The 12,464-nt window shown below is 47.4% G+C and overlaps 1 protein-coding gene across 6 annotated transcripts in view; it reads left to right on the top strand.

Annotated features, from left to right (window-relative positions):
* DENND2A (DENN domain containing 2A) overlaps positions 1-12,464 on the top strand; it is a 120,898-nt gene that overhangs the window by 66,833 nt on the left and 41,601 nt on the right. For all 6 annotated transcript variants that reach the window (XM_034965101.4, XM_034965104.3, XM_034965103.3 and 3 more), the window contains 3 exons: positions 3,126-3,219; positions 4,052-4,102; positions 5,570-5,757. In XM_034965101.4, the coding sequence (XP_034820992.2) occupies positions 3,126-3,219; positions 4,052-4,102; positions 5,570-5,757 (333 nt within the window). The remainder of the gene's footprint in view (positions 1-3,125; positions 3,220-4,051; positions 4,103-5,569; positions 5,758-12,464) is intronic.

The following is a 12,464-nucleotide window of genomic DNA, read 5'->3' as shown; positions in this document are numbered from 1 at the left end:
CCTTCGTGCACCTGCTGTTTTTCAAGTGTCTTTAGTTAAAAACAACTAATATGCCAAAGTGGCATATTTTGGGGAGTTACGTCCTGAACTCCTTCAAGATCAACTTCTTTTTTTTTTTTTTTTGACAGAGTTTCACTCTGTTGCCCAAGCTGGAGTACAGTGGTGTGATCTCGGCTTACTGCAACTTCCACCTCCTGGGTTCAAGCGATTCTCCTGCCTCAGCCTCCCGAGTAGCTGGGACTACAGTCACCATGCCCAGCTAATTTTTGTATTATTAGTAGAGACGGGGTTTCACCATATTGACCAGGCTGGTCTCGAGCTGCTGACCGCGTGATCCGCCTGCCTCAGCCTCCCAAAGTGCTGGGATTACAGGCATGAGCCACCGTGCCCAGCCAGGAACTTGGAGAGCAGGGATTCTTAATTTCAGAGTTCATGGATGGGCTTTAGGGGGTCATGAAACCCATAAAAATGTAAAACTTTATGCAGATAAGTTTCCGTGTGGGACACTGTCTGTAGCTTTCAAGGGACTTCTCTGAGTGACCCATTGACCTGAAAGAAAGTCCAGGGAGGCTGGGCACAGTGGCTCACACCTGTAATCCCAGCACTTTGGGAGGCCAAGATAGAAGGATCACTTTAGCCCAGGAGTTCAAGACCAGCCTGGGCAACATGGTGGAACCCCATCTCTACAAAAAAATTTTAAAATTAGCCAGGCATGGTGGTGTGCACTTGTAGTCCCAGCTACATGTGAGGCTGAGGTGAGAGAGAATCACTTGAGCCCAGGAGTTAGAGGCTGCAGTGAGCTATGATCATGCCACTGCACTCCAGCCTAAGTGACAGAGCGAGATGCTGCCCCTAAAAATAAAAGAGAGAGAGAGAGATGGTTCTGCTGAAGTCCACTTAGGGAATGCGCCTTTAAGTAGTGGTGCCTACTGAGTGACTCACCTTGGCAGCACTAGGAGAGGTTATGAAAGGACTTGGCAAGTCTGAGGACAGCTAAGAACTGTCATCCTAGAACCTAGAAAGTTAGGGTGTTGGAAATATCTCACGTAAGTGGAATCACACAGAATCGTCCTTTGTGAATGACATTTCACTTTGCTTAGTGTCTTCAAGGTTTAAGCATGTGTCAGCATTTTCTTCTTTTTTAAGACTAAATGGTATTCCATCGTATGTATATACCACATTTTGTAAATCCATCTATCCGTCCATGGACACTTGGCTGTTAGAAAGTTGGAGTGTTTCAACAGAAGTGACTGTTGAAACACTCCAACCCCTTCATTTTCCCGATGAGGACATTTGACCCCATAGAAGCCAACTAAATGGCCCAGAGACACCCAACCAGCTAGAAGCAAAGAGGGCCAGACAATGTTTAAATATTGAAAATAAGAATTGAAATATTCAAGCCAACACGGTGGCTCATGCCTGTAATCCCAGCACTTTGGGAGGCTGAGGTGGGCAGATCACTTCAGGTCAGAAGTTCGAGACCAGCCTGGCCAACATGTTGAAACCCCCGTCTCTACTAAAAATACAAAAAAATTAGCTGGGCATGGTGGCACACACCTGTAATCCCAGCTACTTGGGAGGCTGAGGCATGAGAATCACTTGAAACCGGGAGTCGGAGGTTGTGGTGAGCCAAGATCACGCCACTGCACGCCAGCCTGGTGACAGAGCAAGACTCTGTCTCAAAATAAATAGATAAATAAAATATTTATAGAACATGGAAATTGATTACCGTCCTATATTTTTGTTTACTGACCTATACAGATAAAAGTGTTATATAACATTTAACATATAGCTGTGAGATAATAAGATTAATTTTGTAAGCACACAGAACAACTAATTTTAGAGTTCCTCCATGTGTGGGATTCTGAATCACATAGGCCATGAATGTGTACTCTTTGATAGCAAGCCCTGGGGAACCCAGCAAAGCAAAATATATAAATTCGCACTCACCAGCTTCTCACGCAAGAAGAGGGAAAACAAATACATAGGAAACACCAAACTTTTTTGGTCTGAAAGATGAAAAACATTTTCCATGGAAGCAGGTCTCCTTTCAAATGCATCAGACAACTAGGCTGGCCTGGGAGGTGGGGAGGGGCAGGGCACAGGGCGTCTGGCAGTGGTGATGGGGGAGACCACGTAGGCTGAGTGGCCTGCTTGGAGGCTTGGGATGTGTCCCACACCAGGGTATCCATGTGCACTTGCACACTGCATGTGCGTGTTCTGTGAACACATGGAGGGTACGTGACGTCTGGGGAGCGTGTCCCTCTGCAGATGGGGCTGCACGCTCGGGTGCATGGCACCACTCCCCGAAGTCCCAAGCTAGGGCTCGGGAGCAGTTCTAATCCCGGTTCCCACCCCACTCAGGGCTGCTCTGACATTCTTTGGAATGGTTCCCATGAAGGGAGCCCTGCCTGGGAACTTTTTTTTTCTGTCTCTTCCTTTTCTTGTTTTGTTTTGGGAGGAAAAGCTCCTTCCCAAGCCGCAGTGACATCGAGGCCTCAGAGGGAAAGCAGCCATCGCATCATGAGCAGTGGGCTGTCTCCCTATGGGTCTCTGCTGCTCGTGAGCAGATCCAGACAACAGACGCTCATAGGGCAGTGGAGCTGGCAGCCTCCTTTAGTGTCCTTGACAGTCACATTCCTGTGTGGTAGAAAAAAATGACTGGGCTGGGTGCGGTGGCTCGCGCCTGTAATCCCAGCATTTTGGGAGGCCAAGGTGGGTGGATCACCTGAGGTCAGGAGTTCGAGACCAGCCTGGCCAATGTGGTGAAACCCCATCTCTACTAAAAATACAAAAATTAGCTGGGCATAATGGTGGGTACCTGTAATCCCAGCTACTCAGGAGGCTGAAGCAGGAGAATCTCTTGAACCCAGAAGTTAGAGGCTGCAGTGAGCTGAGATCGTGCCATTGCACCCCAGTCTGGTCGACAAGAGCGAAACTCTGTCTCAAAAAAATAAAAAAAAAAATGATTGAAAGACACCCACGAGCCCATGGGAAGTTTCTCCCACTCCCCCTGGCCCTGGCCCTGGCCCTCCATTGTCCTAGGAGAGGGGCAGTGAGGGAAGCCCAGCTGCCACAGAGAGTGGGCTGCTAACACTGGCTGTTCTTCTCCTGGTGTCTGGCAGCTGGTGTTGCGAATCAACGCCATTTATGAGGTCCGGAGAGGAAAGAAACGGGTGAAGAGGCTGTCCCAGTCAATGGAGAGCAACTCAGGAAAAGGTAGAACCCCCACCACCAGCCCTCCTCCCGCAAGAATCGGAAAAGAGATTCTTTCCAGAAGTGGCTTCCTGTTTTTTCTGGTTGGCTCGCCAAGGAGGAGAACAAGCTGATGCTTTGTAAATGTCCCGCACTGTCTTTGGGACAGTGGTGGGGCTGGGAGCTCAGCCGGGGCAGCATGTCCCCTGCCTCCCCATCCTTGTCCTGGTCCACCACCAAGTCAGCCCAGTACTGCAGGCCCTGGCCTGACTGTGGGAGCAGCCTTCCTTGCTTAGCCTGCACAAAAGGGGCCAGGACCTTCTGTTGTATTATCTGATATAGGTACCATCTAGTACCATCTGAACTAGAGCCAAATTAATTTGGCAGTACATCGAGTTGGACGAGACGTGCTTTGTGCAATACATTGAAAGAGACAACAAGAAGCCGGGCGCGGTGGCTCACGCCTGTAATCCCAGCACTTTGGGAGGCTGAGACAGGCGGATCTACCTGAGGTCAGAAGTTCGATACCAGCCTGGCCAACATGGCAAAACCTTGTCTCTACTAAAAAATAGAAAAATTAGCCAGGCATGGTGGCGTACACCTGTAGTCCCAGCTACTCAGGAGGCTAAGGCAGGAGAATCACTGGAACCTGGAAGGCAGAGGTTGCAGTGAGCCGAGATTGCGCCACTGCACTCCAGCCTGGGTGACAGAGCAAGACTCCATCTCAAAAAAAAAAAAGAGGCAACTCAACATCCCCTCTGAATTAGAACATTTGATCTGTGCTACCACATAGAAAGAGTTTCCTACATAAGAAGAACTCACATTTGCAATTTTCTTCCTTGTTCTTTTCTTCTAGTGACGGATGAGAACAGTGAGTCTGACAGTGACACAGAGGAGAAGCTGAAAGGTGAGGAGAGCCACTACTGTGCAGGACTCAGGCAGGTGACTTGGAAGCTGCAAAGGTGGCCCCTCCTCCTTAGTATGAGGGACAGAAGCGTCCTGCCGGAGCTTGCTCGGCAAGGCGTGGACATCTCGGGAGACAGTGGGGCCACAGGGTGCTCCAGGGCCAGTCCGTCATGGGCATGATCAAAATGGCACTACAGTTGCTGAGAGCCAGGGTGGCTACAGTAACGGCAGCGACCCCTGCTCCCATGCCTCTCCCTATGTCCTGAGGGTTTTCCACACTTCAAGGCTTGACACTGCAGCCCTAAGGCTCCAGAGACCTGGAGCTTCTGCCCACTTCTGCTCAAATTACTGTGTGATCTGGAGGAAATCACTTAAGATCCAGGGCCTCTAGTTCATCTGTCTGATGAAGTTGTTGAAATAATTGGTCCCTATGGGTCTAAAATTAGATAGTCTAGGCCAAGGCTTTAGTGAGTTTTCTGCAATTTTTCAGACCCCAGGGAGAAGCCAAAGAAAGCAAGTCCAGGGGCCGGGCGCGGTGGCTCATGCCTGTAATCCCAGCACTTTAGGAGGCCGAGGCGGGTGGATCACAAGGTCGGGAGTTCAAGACCAGCCTGGCCAACATAGTGAAACCTCGTCTCTACTAAAAATATGAAAAATTAGCCAGGTGTGGTGGCAGGTGCCTGTAATCCCAGATACTCAGGAGGCTGAGGGAGGAGTATCACTTGAACCCGGGAGGCGGAGGTTGCAGTGAGCTGAGATTGCGCCATTGCACTCCAGCCTGGGCAACAGAGTGAGACTCTAGCTCAAAAAAAAGAAAGCAAGTCCAGATTGCTGAACGAGGTGACAGGGACCTGTCCACTCAGTGACCCTGCTGCATTCGCCTCTGACACCCAGCTGCTCCCGGACTCACCTCTAGAATGAAGCAAGGCCATTTCATTGCAGAGTTAGTGGCAGGAGGGGAGGTGGACAGGAGTTCCTGAGTTAGTGGGATCTCTGCCAGTTGAGTCACAAGGGATGTTTACAAAGCTCCCAGCTCCAAGAGCCCTATAGTCTGGATTCTGTCACATCACACCAACCAAAAGACGAGGGAAATGGGTGAGGGGAGGAGTCACTGTCCCCATCTCATCAGACAGATGAAGGCAAGGACATCTTCAGCCTCTGCCCAGAGTCCAGACAGCAAAACCATGGCAGAGCAGAGCCAGGCTCCTGCACCCTGATTGGTTTGGTAGCCAACTGAATGTTGGTTCTCCCAGAACTTTGGCAGAGATCCCAAATAAAGAGTTTCCTACTAATTTGTTAGACACAGAAACACTTTGGGGATTAGAAAAAAGTACTTGAGCTGAGAATTACATAACCTATTGCAGCTCGGCACAATTCCACATGGACTTATGGTCATTTCAGGCTCTTTGCTCACTCTGTCTCTCTCTCTCTCTCTCTTTCTCTCTTTCTCTCTCCCTCCCTCACCCAGCTCACAGCCAGCGCTTGGTCAACGTGAAGTCCCGGCTGAAGCAGGCGCCTCGGTACCCATCACTTGCCCGGGAACTCATTGAGTACCAGGAGAGGCAGCTCTTCGAGTACTTTGTGGTTGTGTCTTTGCACAAGAAGCAGGCCGGGGCTGCCTACGTGCCAGAACTCACCCAACAGTTCCCTCTGAAGGTAACAGGGTGGCCAGGTCCCTGTGGCCTGCCAGGGTTCTAACCATCACCTTGTTGGGACTCATGAATTGAGGGAGGTGTGGGAGTCTGAGGAACACCTACCATCTAGAATCTTGAAAATGGGTCCTAATTAGGGCATATCAGATGAAAAAAAAAATGCTGCTGCTAGAGAATTTGGGAGGTCCCAGAAAAGAGAGATTCAGGGACTTAAAAAGTTTGGCCAGACAAATACAAAAATTAGCCATGCCTGGTGGCGCACGCCTGTAGTCCCAGCTACTCAGGCTGAGACAGGAGAATCGCTTGAACCCAGGAGATGGAGGGTGCAGTGAGCCGAGATCACGCCACTGCACTCCGGCCTGGGCAACAGAGCAAAACTCCGTCTCAAAAAAAAAAAAAAATAGTATGGCCAGAAATGCTTTCTCACTTGCTGCGGTCCCTGTGCTGACCGTGCCATCCTCTTTGCCCTTTCCTTCCATCTCCTTATCCAGCCAGCCACATCTCTTCCTAACCTAGCCTAGAAGTCTCTTTCCCCTGAAGCCCCAAGTCTCCCTAAGCAGCATCATACTTGTGTCTATGCTGAACTTCTGCTTTGCTTGTGTGCTGTGCATCTTTGTGTATGTCCCTTCCTTTTGTTACAGGCAGGGGATCTCAATCCAGACCTCTAGGGAGGGTTCTTGGATCTCACACAAGAAAGAATTCAGGGCGAGTCAGCAGAGTAAAATGAAAGCAAATTTATTAAGAATGTAAAGGAGGCCAGGCGCGGTGACTCACGCCTGTAATCCCAGTACTTTGGGAGGCCGAAGTGGGTGGATCACTTGAGGTCAGGAGTTTGAGACCAGCCTGGCCAACATGGCAAAACCCACTCTCTACTAAAAATACAAAAATTAGCTGGGCGTGGTGGCAGGTGCCTATAATCCCAGCTACTCAGGAGGCTGAGGCTGTAGAATCGCTTGAACTCAGGAGGCAGAGCTTGCAGTGAACAGAGATTGCAAAAAGTAAAGGAATGAAAGAATGGCTACTCCATAGACAGAACGGCCCTGAGGGCTGCTGGTTGCCCATTTTTGTGGTTATTTCTTGATTATATGCTAAACAAGGGGTGGATTATTCATGCCTCCCCTTTTTAGATCATATGGGATAATTTCCTGACGTTGCCATGGCATCTGTAAACTGTCATGATGCTGGTGGGAGTGTAGCAGTGAGGACTACCAGAGGTCACTCTCATCACCATCTTGGTTTTGGTGGGTTTTGGCCGGCTTCTTTACTGCAACCTGTTTTATCAGCAAGGTCTTTATGACGTGTATTTTGTGCCGACCTCCTGTCTCTGCTTTAACCATCTGGGAATGCAGCCCAGTAGGTTTCAGCCTCATTTTACCCAGCCCCTACTCAGGATGGACTCGCTGTGGTTCACACACCTGGGACACTTTTATGTCATGGACCATGGCCGTGTGGATTCAGCTTTACCATATGTTAAATCATGGCACCTAAAATAAAATAAATAAAATGGCACTTAATATAGCCTGAAGCAACATGGCAATAATTTATAAATTATTCTTAGGCTTTGACATCAGTATTAAAGAGGTTCCACCATATTCTAATTCAGTTCAACCAGAATTTACTAAGAATATATTGCATTCAAGCAATTTTCTGCTTGGCCCTAGGGGATTACAGTGATAAACAAAATGTGTCTCCTGTCCTCAAGGAATTTAAACTCTCCCAGGAGGACATAAAATAACCATCTCCCCCCACCCCCAGAAAAGCATGCAAAGATTCACTAGGTAGAATCTGATGGTCTCTGGACAGACTCATGCCTCAGGGAGGGCAGAAGGGAGGGAGCTTCTGTCCTTGCCCACTTAGGGACTCCCTTTGCCATCACCACCCAGGCATAACCCCAGCATCTACCAAGGCCCAGATCCTGCTGTCCCCAGGCCTCCCCTCCTTTCGTAGGCCAGCCTTCCTTCCATCCTGCCCACTGTGCTCTAACACCACAATCAAGTCCTATTTTTGGAGTTTAGGATAGCAATTATGTAGATTGAAGTAAACCATAGGCACCCGGCCTTCCAAAGGTGACACTCACCTTCCTCTAGCTATCACACCTCTAAGGAATGAGCTCCTGACACCCCACTACTACAGGTATGCCCAGATTTTTTTTTGCCGGGGGCTGCCCATGGGTAAGAGAGGCCGCTGGGTATGCTCACACTGACTCACAACAGAGATCACTGAGGCGTGAAGGGCTGTCCTGCTATCCTGTTCATTGCCTTGGGGCCTAGCACAATGCTGTTCACGTGGCAATGCTTAATCAGTGTTGTAGGAATCAAGGAAGCATTAATTCATGAGTTAGTTAATTAATGACTCACCATAATGATCAAATGATTATTGTTTCCAGCCTGGAGTCACCCACATTAAATTTTTTTTCTAGAGTAAAGTTGCACATTCACTGTTTAAAAGGAAACTGATCCAGAAATGTATTAGGAAAGAAATCACTAGTAATCCCACCACACAGAGACCGTCACTGTTAACATTTTCTTTTTCTTCCAGTCTTTTCTAATGGTGTAATTTTCTTACAAAACTGGAATTATACATTGCAGAATTTTTGTATCGTGCTGCGTGTACTCTTTTGTAAACCTCTCATTATTTATAAGCATATTTAATAAAAATTCTAAAACATCATTTTTCAAGTTATACAATGTTCCAATATGTGAATATTCCCTAGTCTATTTTTCTATGTAACCAGTCCCCTTCTGTTGGAAATGTATCTGGCTACCAGTGTTTCTGTGTGTGTGTGTATTTTTTTTTTTTTTTTTTTGACACAGTCTCACTCTATTGCCTGGGCTAGAGTGCAGTGGTGCAATCTTGGCTCACTGCAACCTCCACCTCCCAGGTACAAGCAGTTGTCCTGCATCAGCCTCCCGAGTAGCTGGGATTACAGGCATGCACCACCATGCCCAACTAATTTTTGTATTTTTAGTAGAGATGGGGTTTCACCATAATGATCAGACTGGTCTCAAACTCTTGACCTCAAATGATCCGCCCACTTCAGCCTCCCAAAGTCCTGTGATTACAGGCATGAGCCACTATGCCCTGCCTGTGTGTGTATTTTTGAGACAGGATCTCTCTCTTGCTCTTGTCATCCAGGATGGCATGGAGTGGCACGATCACAGCTCACTGCAGCCTCAACCTCCTGGGCTCAAGTGAGCCTTCCCGCCTCATCTTCCCAAGTAACTGGGACTACAGGCGCATGCAACCATGCCCAGCTTATTTATTTATTTATTTTTCGTAGAGACGAGGTCTTCCTCTGTTGCCCAGGCTGGGCTCGATTTCCTGAGCTCAAGCGATCTCCCTACCTCGGCCTTCCAAAGTGCTGGGATCCACTGTGCCTGGCTTTTTTTTTTTTTAATGCAATGGTGATCATCCTTGTACAGGCATTTTTACATGTCAGGCATTTTATCTCCTTGTCTTTGCTCCCTTGCTCCCTCTGTAGAAAGGCCCTTTTCCTCCTTCTCTCTCTTCTCTTTTTAAACTTTTTTTGTGGGTTTTATCCCTCACTTCTGTCAAGTCACCTGAATCAAGGCACAGCCCCTATTTGCATGCTAATGTTCCATTAAAATGTTTCCTATCCCATATTTATCTTTGACACTTCAGGGAGACTGGGCTGTTTTCCAGCCATCTGTGATTAGTTGTATTTGTGGGAAATTTCCGTGTGCAGCTTCCTGTAACTGTGCTCCTGTGCATATATGAGCCTGTGTGTGTATGCGCTGATCACTCGTAGGTTGATGACGTGTGGGTAGGCACAAGTGTGCCTGTATTTGTGTGTGTCCTATGTGTGATCTGAGGTGGGTGCATGCAAGTAGTGACTGGGCTGTTGAAAAGGGCTGGAACTTGTTTCCCCACGAGGTCTGCTCTTCAGTCCTGAATGCTGTTTCCTTTGTGGAGAAACTCTTCCTCCCTTTGGTATTCTTGGCTGGTCCTTTCTTTGGTCTTCTTTATAATTTAAGTCATTCACTCTGTGGTGATTAATGACCCCTTCCTATAATTACACCCAGCTGGTATTTGCTTCTTTGCATGACTATGCAAGGACAGTCAAAATTAATGTTTAGGGGACAGTCTGAGCTTGTGATTTACCAACTCAAAGACTTCCTGGGCCAGTTGGGTTCATCTGTGTCGTCGTGGATAGAAGAGAGAACTGTTATATAGAAAAGAAATAGTGGCTATTTATTCTGAAGAAGAACAACTAAAGGACAACTAAGTCTATAAATAGTGACTGTGTTTTACCGATTGATTGCTGTCTTAACCACTAGTATTAGTGGCACCCCATGGCTTCAATTAAATTTGGTCTAGCCTGAGGGGAATCATACTGGAAGCGGGGGTTTTTTTGTTGTTGTTGTTTTGTTTGTTTGTTTGTTTTGAGACGGAGCCTCCCTTTGTCACCCAGGCTGGAGTGCAGCTGCGTGATCTCGGCTCACTGCAAGCTCTGCCTCCCGGATTCACGCCATTCTTCTGCCTCAGCCTCCTGAGTAGCTGGGACTACAGGAACCCGCCACCACACCAGGCTAATTTTTTTGTATTTTTAGTAGAGACGGGGTTTCACCATGTTAGCCAGGATGGTCTCGATCTCCAGACCTCGTGATCCACCCGCCTCAGCCTCCCAAAGTGCTGGGATTACAGGCGTGAGCCACCACGCCCCAGCCAGGAAGTGGTTTTTAAAGTTGGAAACAATCAGTCTGGTGCTCTGTGCCTTTGGATACTCTTCTTCAGAGCCCTCCTCTCTCTGACACATGGTGACCTTGGGAAGGCTTGTTGACCATCAGGAGCAGTGAACAGGACTGGTGGCTTGCCAACTTCAGAAACTGTCTGCAAGGGTGTTTTAAAGTGGAGCTCGGGCCGGGCGCGGTGGCTCACGCCTGTAATCCCAACACTTTGGGAGGCCAAGTCAGGTGGATCACTTGAGATCAGGAGTTTGAGACCAGCCTGGCCAACATGGTGAAGCCCCATCTCTATTAAAAATACAAAAATTAGTCAGGCATGGTGGCAGGCACCTGTAATACCAGCTACTTGGGAGGCTGAGGTAGGAGAATCACTTGAACCCAGGAGGTGGAGGTTGCAGTGAGCCGAGATTGCGGCATTTCACTCCAGCCTCGGTGACAGAGCAAGAGTCCATCTCAAAAGAATAAATAAATAAAGTGGAGCTCACTAGCAAGCTATTGGAAACAAAGAAATTGATGCAAATTATTACAGAAAAATTTAGGTTAGGGCCAAACACCATGGCTCATGCCTGTAATCCCAACACTCTGCGAGGCTGAGGCAGGCAGATCACTTGAGGCCAGGAGTTCAAGATCAGCCTGGCCAACATGGTGAAACCCTGTCTCTACTGAAAATACAAAAAAAAAAAAAAAAAGCTGGGTGTGGTGGTGCATGCCTGTAATCCCAGCTACTCGGGAGGCTGAGGCAGGAGAATCACTTGAACCCATGACGCAGAGAACCCATGCAGTGAGCCAAGATCACGCCACTGCACTCCAGCCTGGGCGACATAGTGAGACTGTCTCAAAAAAAAAAAAAAAAAAAGACAACAGAAAGAAAGAAAAAATATAGGTTAGCCATTATATTTAGGTTAGACGTTATAAATTCCTAACCTCAGATATTCAGATATGAGATATTTCAAATCACTGAAGCTAACCTTAGCATGATGTATTTTTCTTTAACTTTTTATAAAGGAAATTTAACAAGTATAAACCTATTAACAACAACAGCAACAAAGCCTACAATTCTCCTCACATGAAAAAGTACCTGTTTATAAGCAAAGATGAATAATAATGAGATAAGTAATTAGAAATTATTCTTTTGTGTTTCCCAAACTTGTATCTGGGGTGCTTTCTAAAAGCACAGATTTCTGGCTAGGTGCAATGGTATGCACTTGCAGTCCCAGCTACTCAGGATACTGAAGCAGGTTGCTTGAGCCCAGGAATTCAAGTCCAGCCTGGGCAACACAGCAAGACTCTGGCTCTAAAATATATATATTTATACATAGAAAGAAAAAAAATCACAAATTTCTGTTCATAAGCAAAATAAACTCATGACTTTAAATATCATCTCTAAATCAGACTTTATTAATTCATCCTGTCCTTTTTTTTTTCTTAGACAGCATCTTGTTCTGTCACCCAGGCTGGAGTGCAGTGGTATGATCTCGGCTCACTACAACCTCCACCTCCTGGGTTCAAGCAGTTCTCATGCCTCAGCCTCCCGAGCATCTGGGACTACAGGTGCCCGCCACCACACCCAGCTAATTTTTTTGTATTTTTAGTACAGACGGGGTCTCGCCATGTTGGCCAGGCTGGTCTCAAACTCCTGACCCCAGGTGATTCACCCAACTCAGCTTCCCAAAGTGCTGGGATTACAGGTGTGAGCCACCACTCCCGGCCCTTGTTGTTTTTTTTTTTTTCCCGTAGAGGTGGGACCTTGCTATATTGCCCTAGCTGGTTTTGAATTCCTGGCCTCAAGTGATCCTCCTACCTTGGCCTCCCAAAGTACTCCTCCTGTTCTTTAACAAGATAACATTCATCCAGTCTTTGATATGTCAGATACTGTATGATGTGCTAGAATATCATAAAGAGAGAGAGAGAGGAAAAAAAGATTAAGATCATTTTTCTTCCTAGTTTGAACATTAACTCATGTGACCGGGACACATCACTTCACACCTCGGGGCTTATTTCCTTC

Source organism: Pan paniscus, chromosome 6 (genome assembly GCF_029289425.2).
Source record: "Pan paniscus chromosome 6, NHGRI_mPanPan1-v2.0_pri, whole genome shotgun sequence".
NCBI lineage: Eukaryota > Metazoa > Chordata > Mammalia > Primates > Hominidae > Pan > Pan paniscus.
Note: the sequence above shows the minus strand (reverse complement) of the source record. Positions and strands in the feature narration are given on the sequence as shown.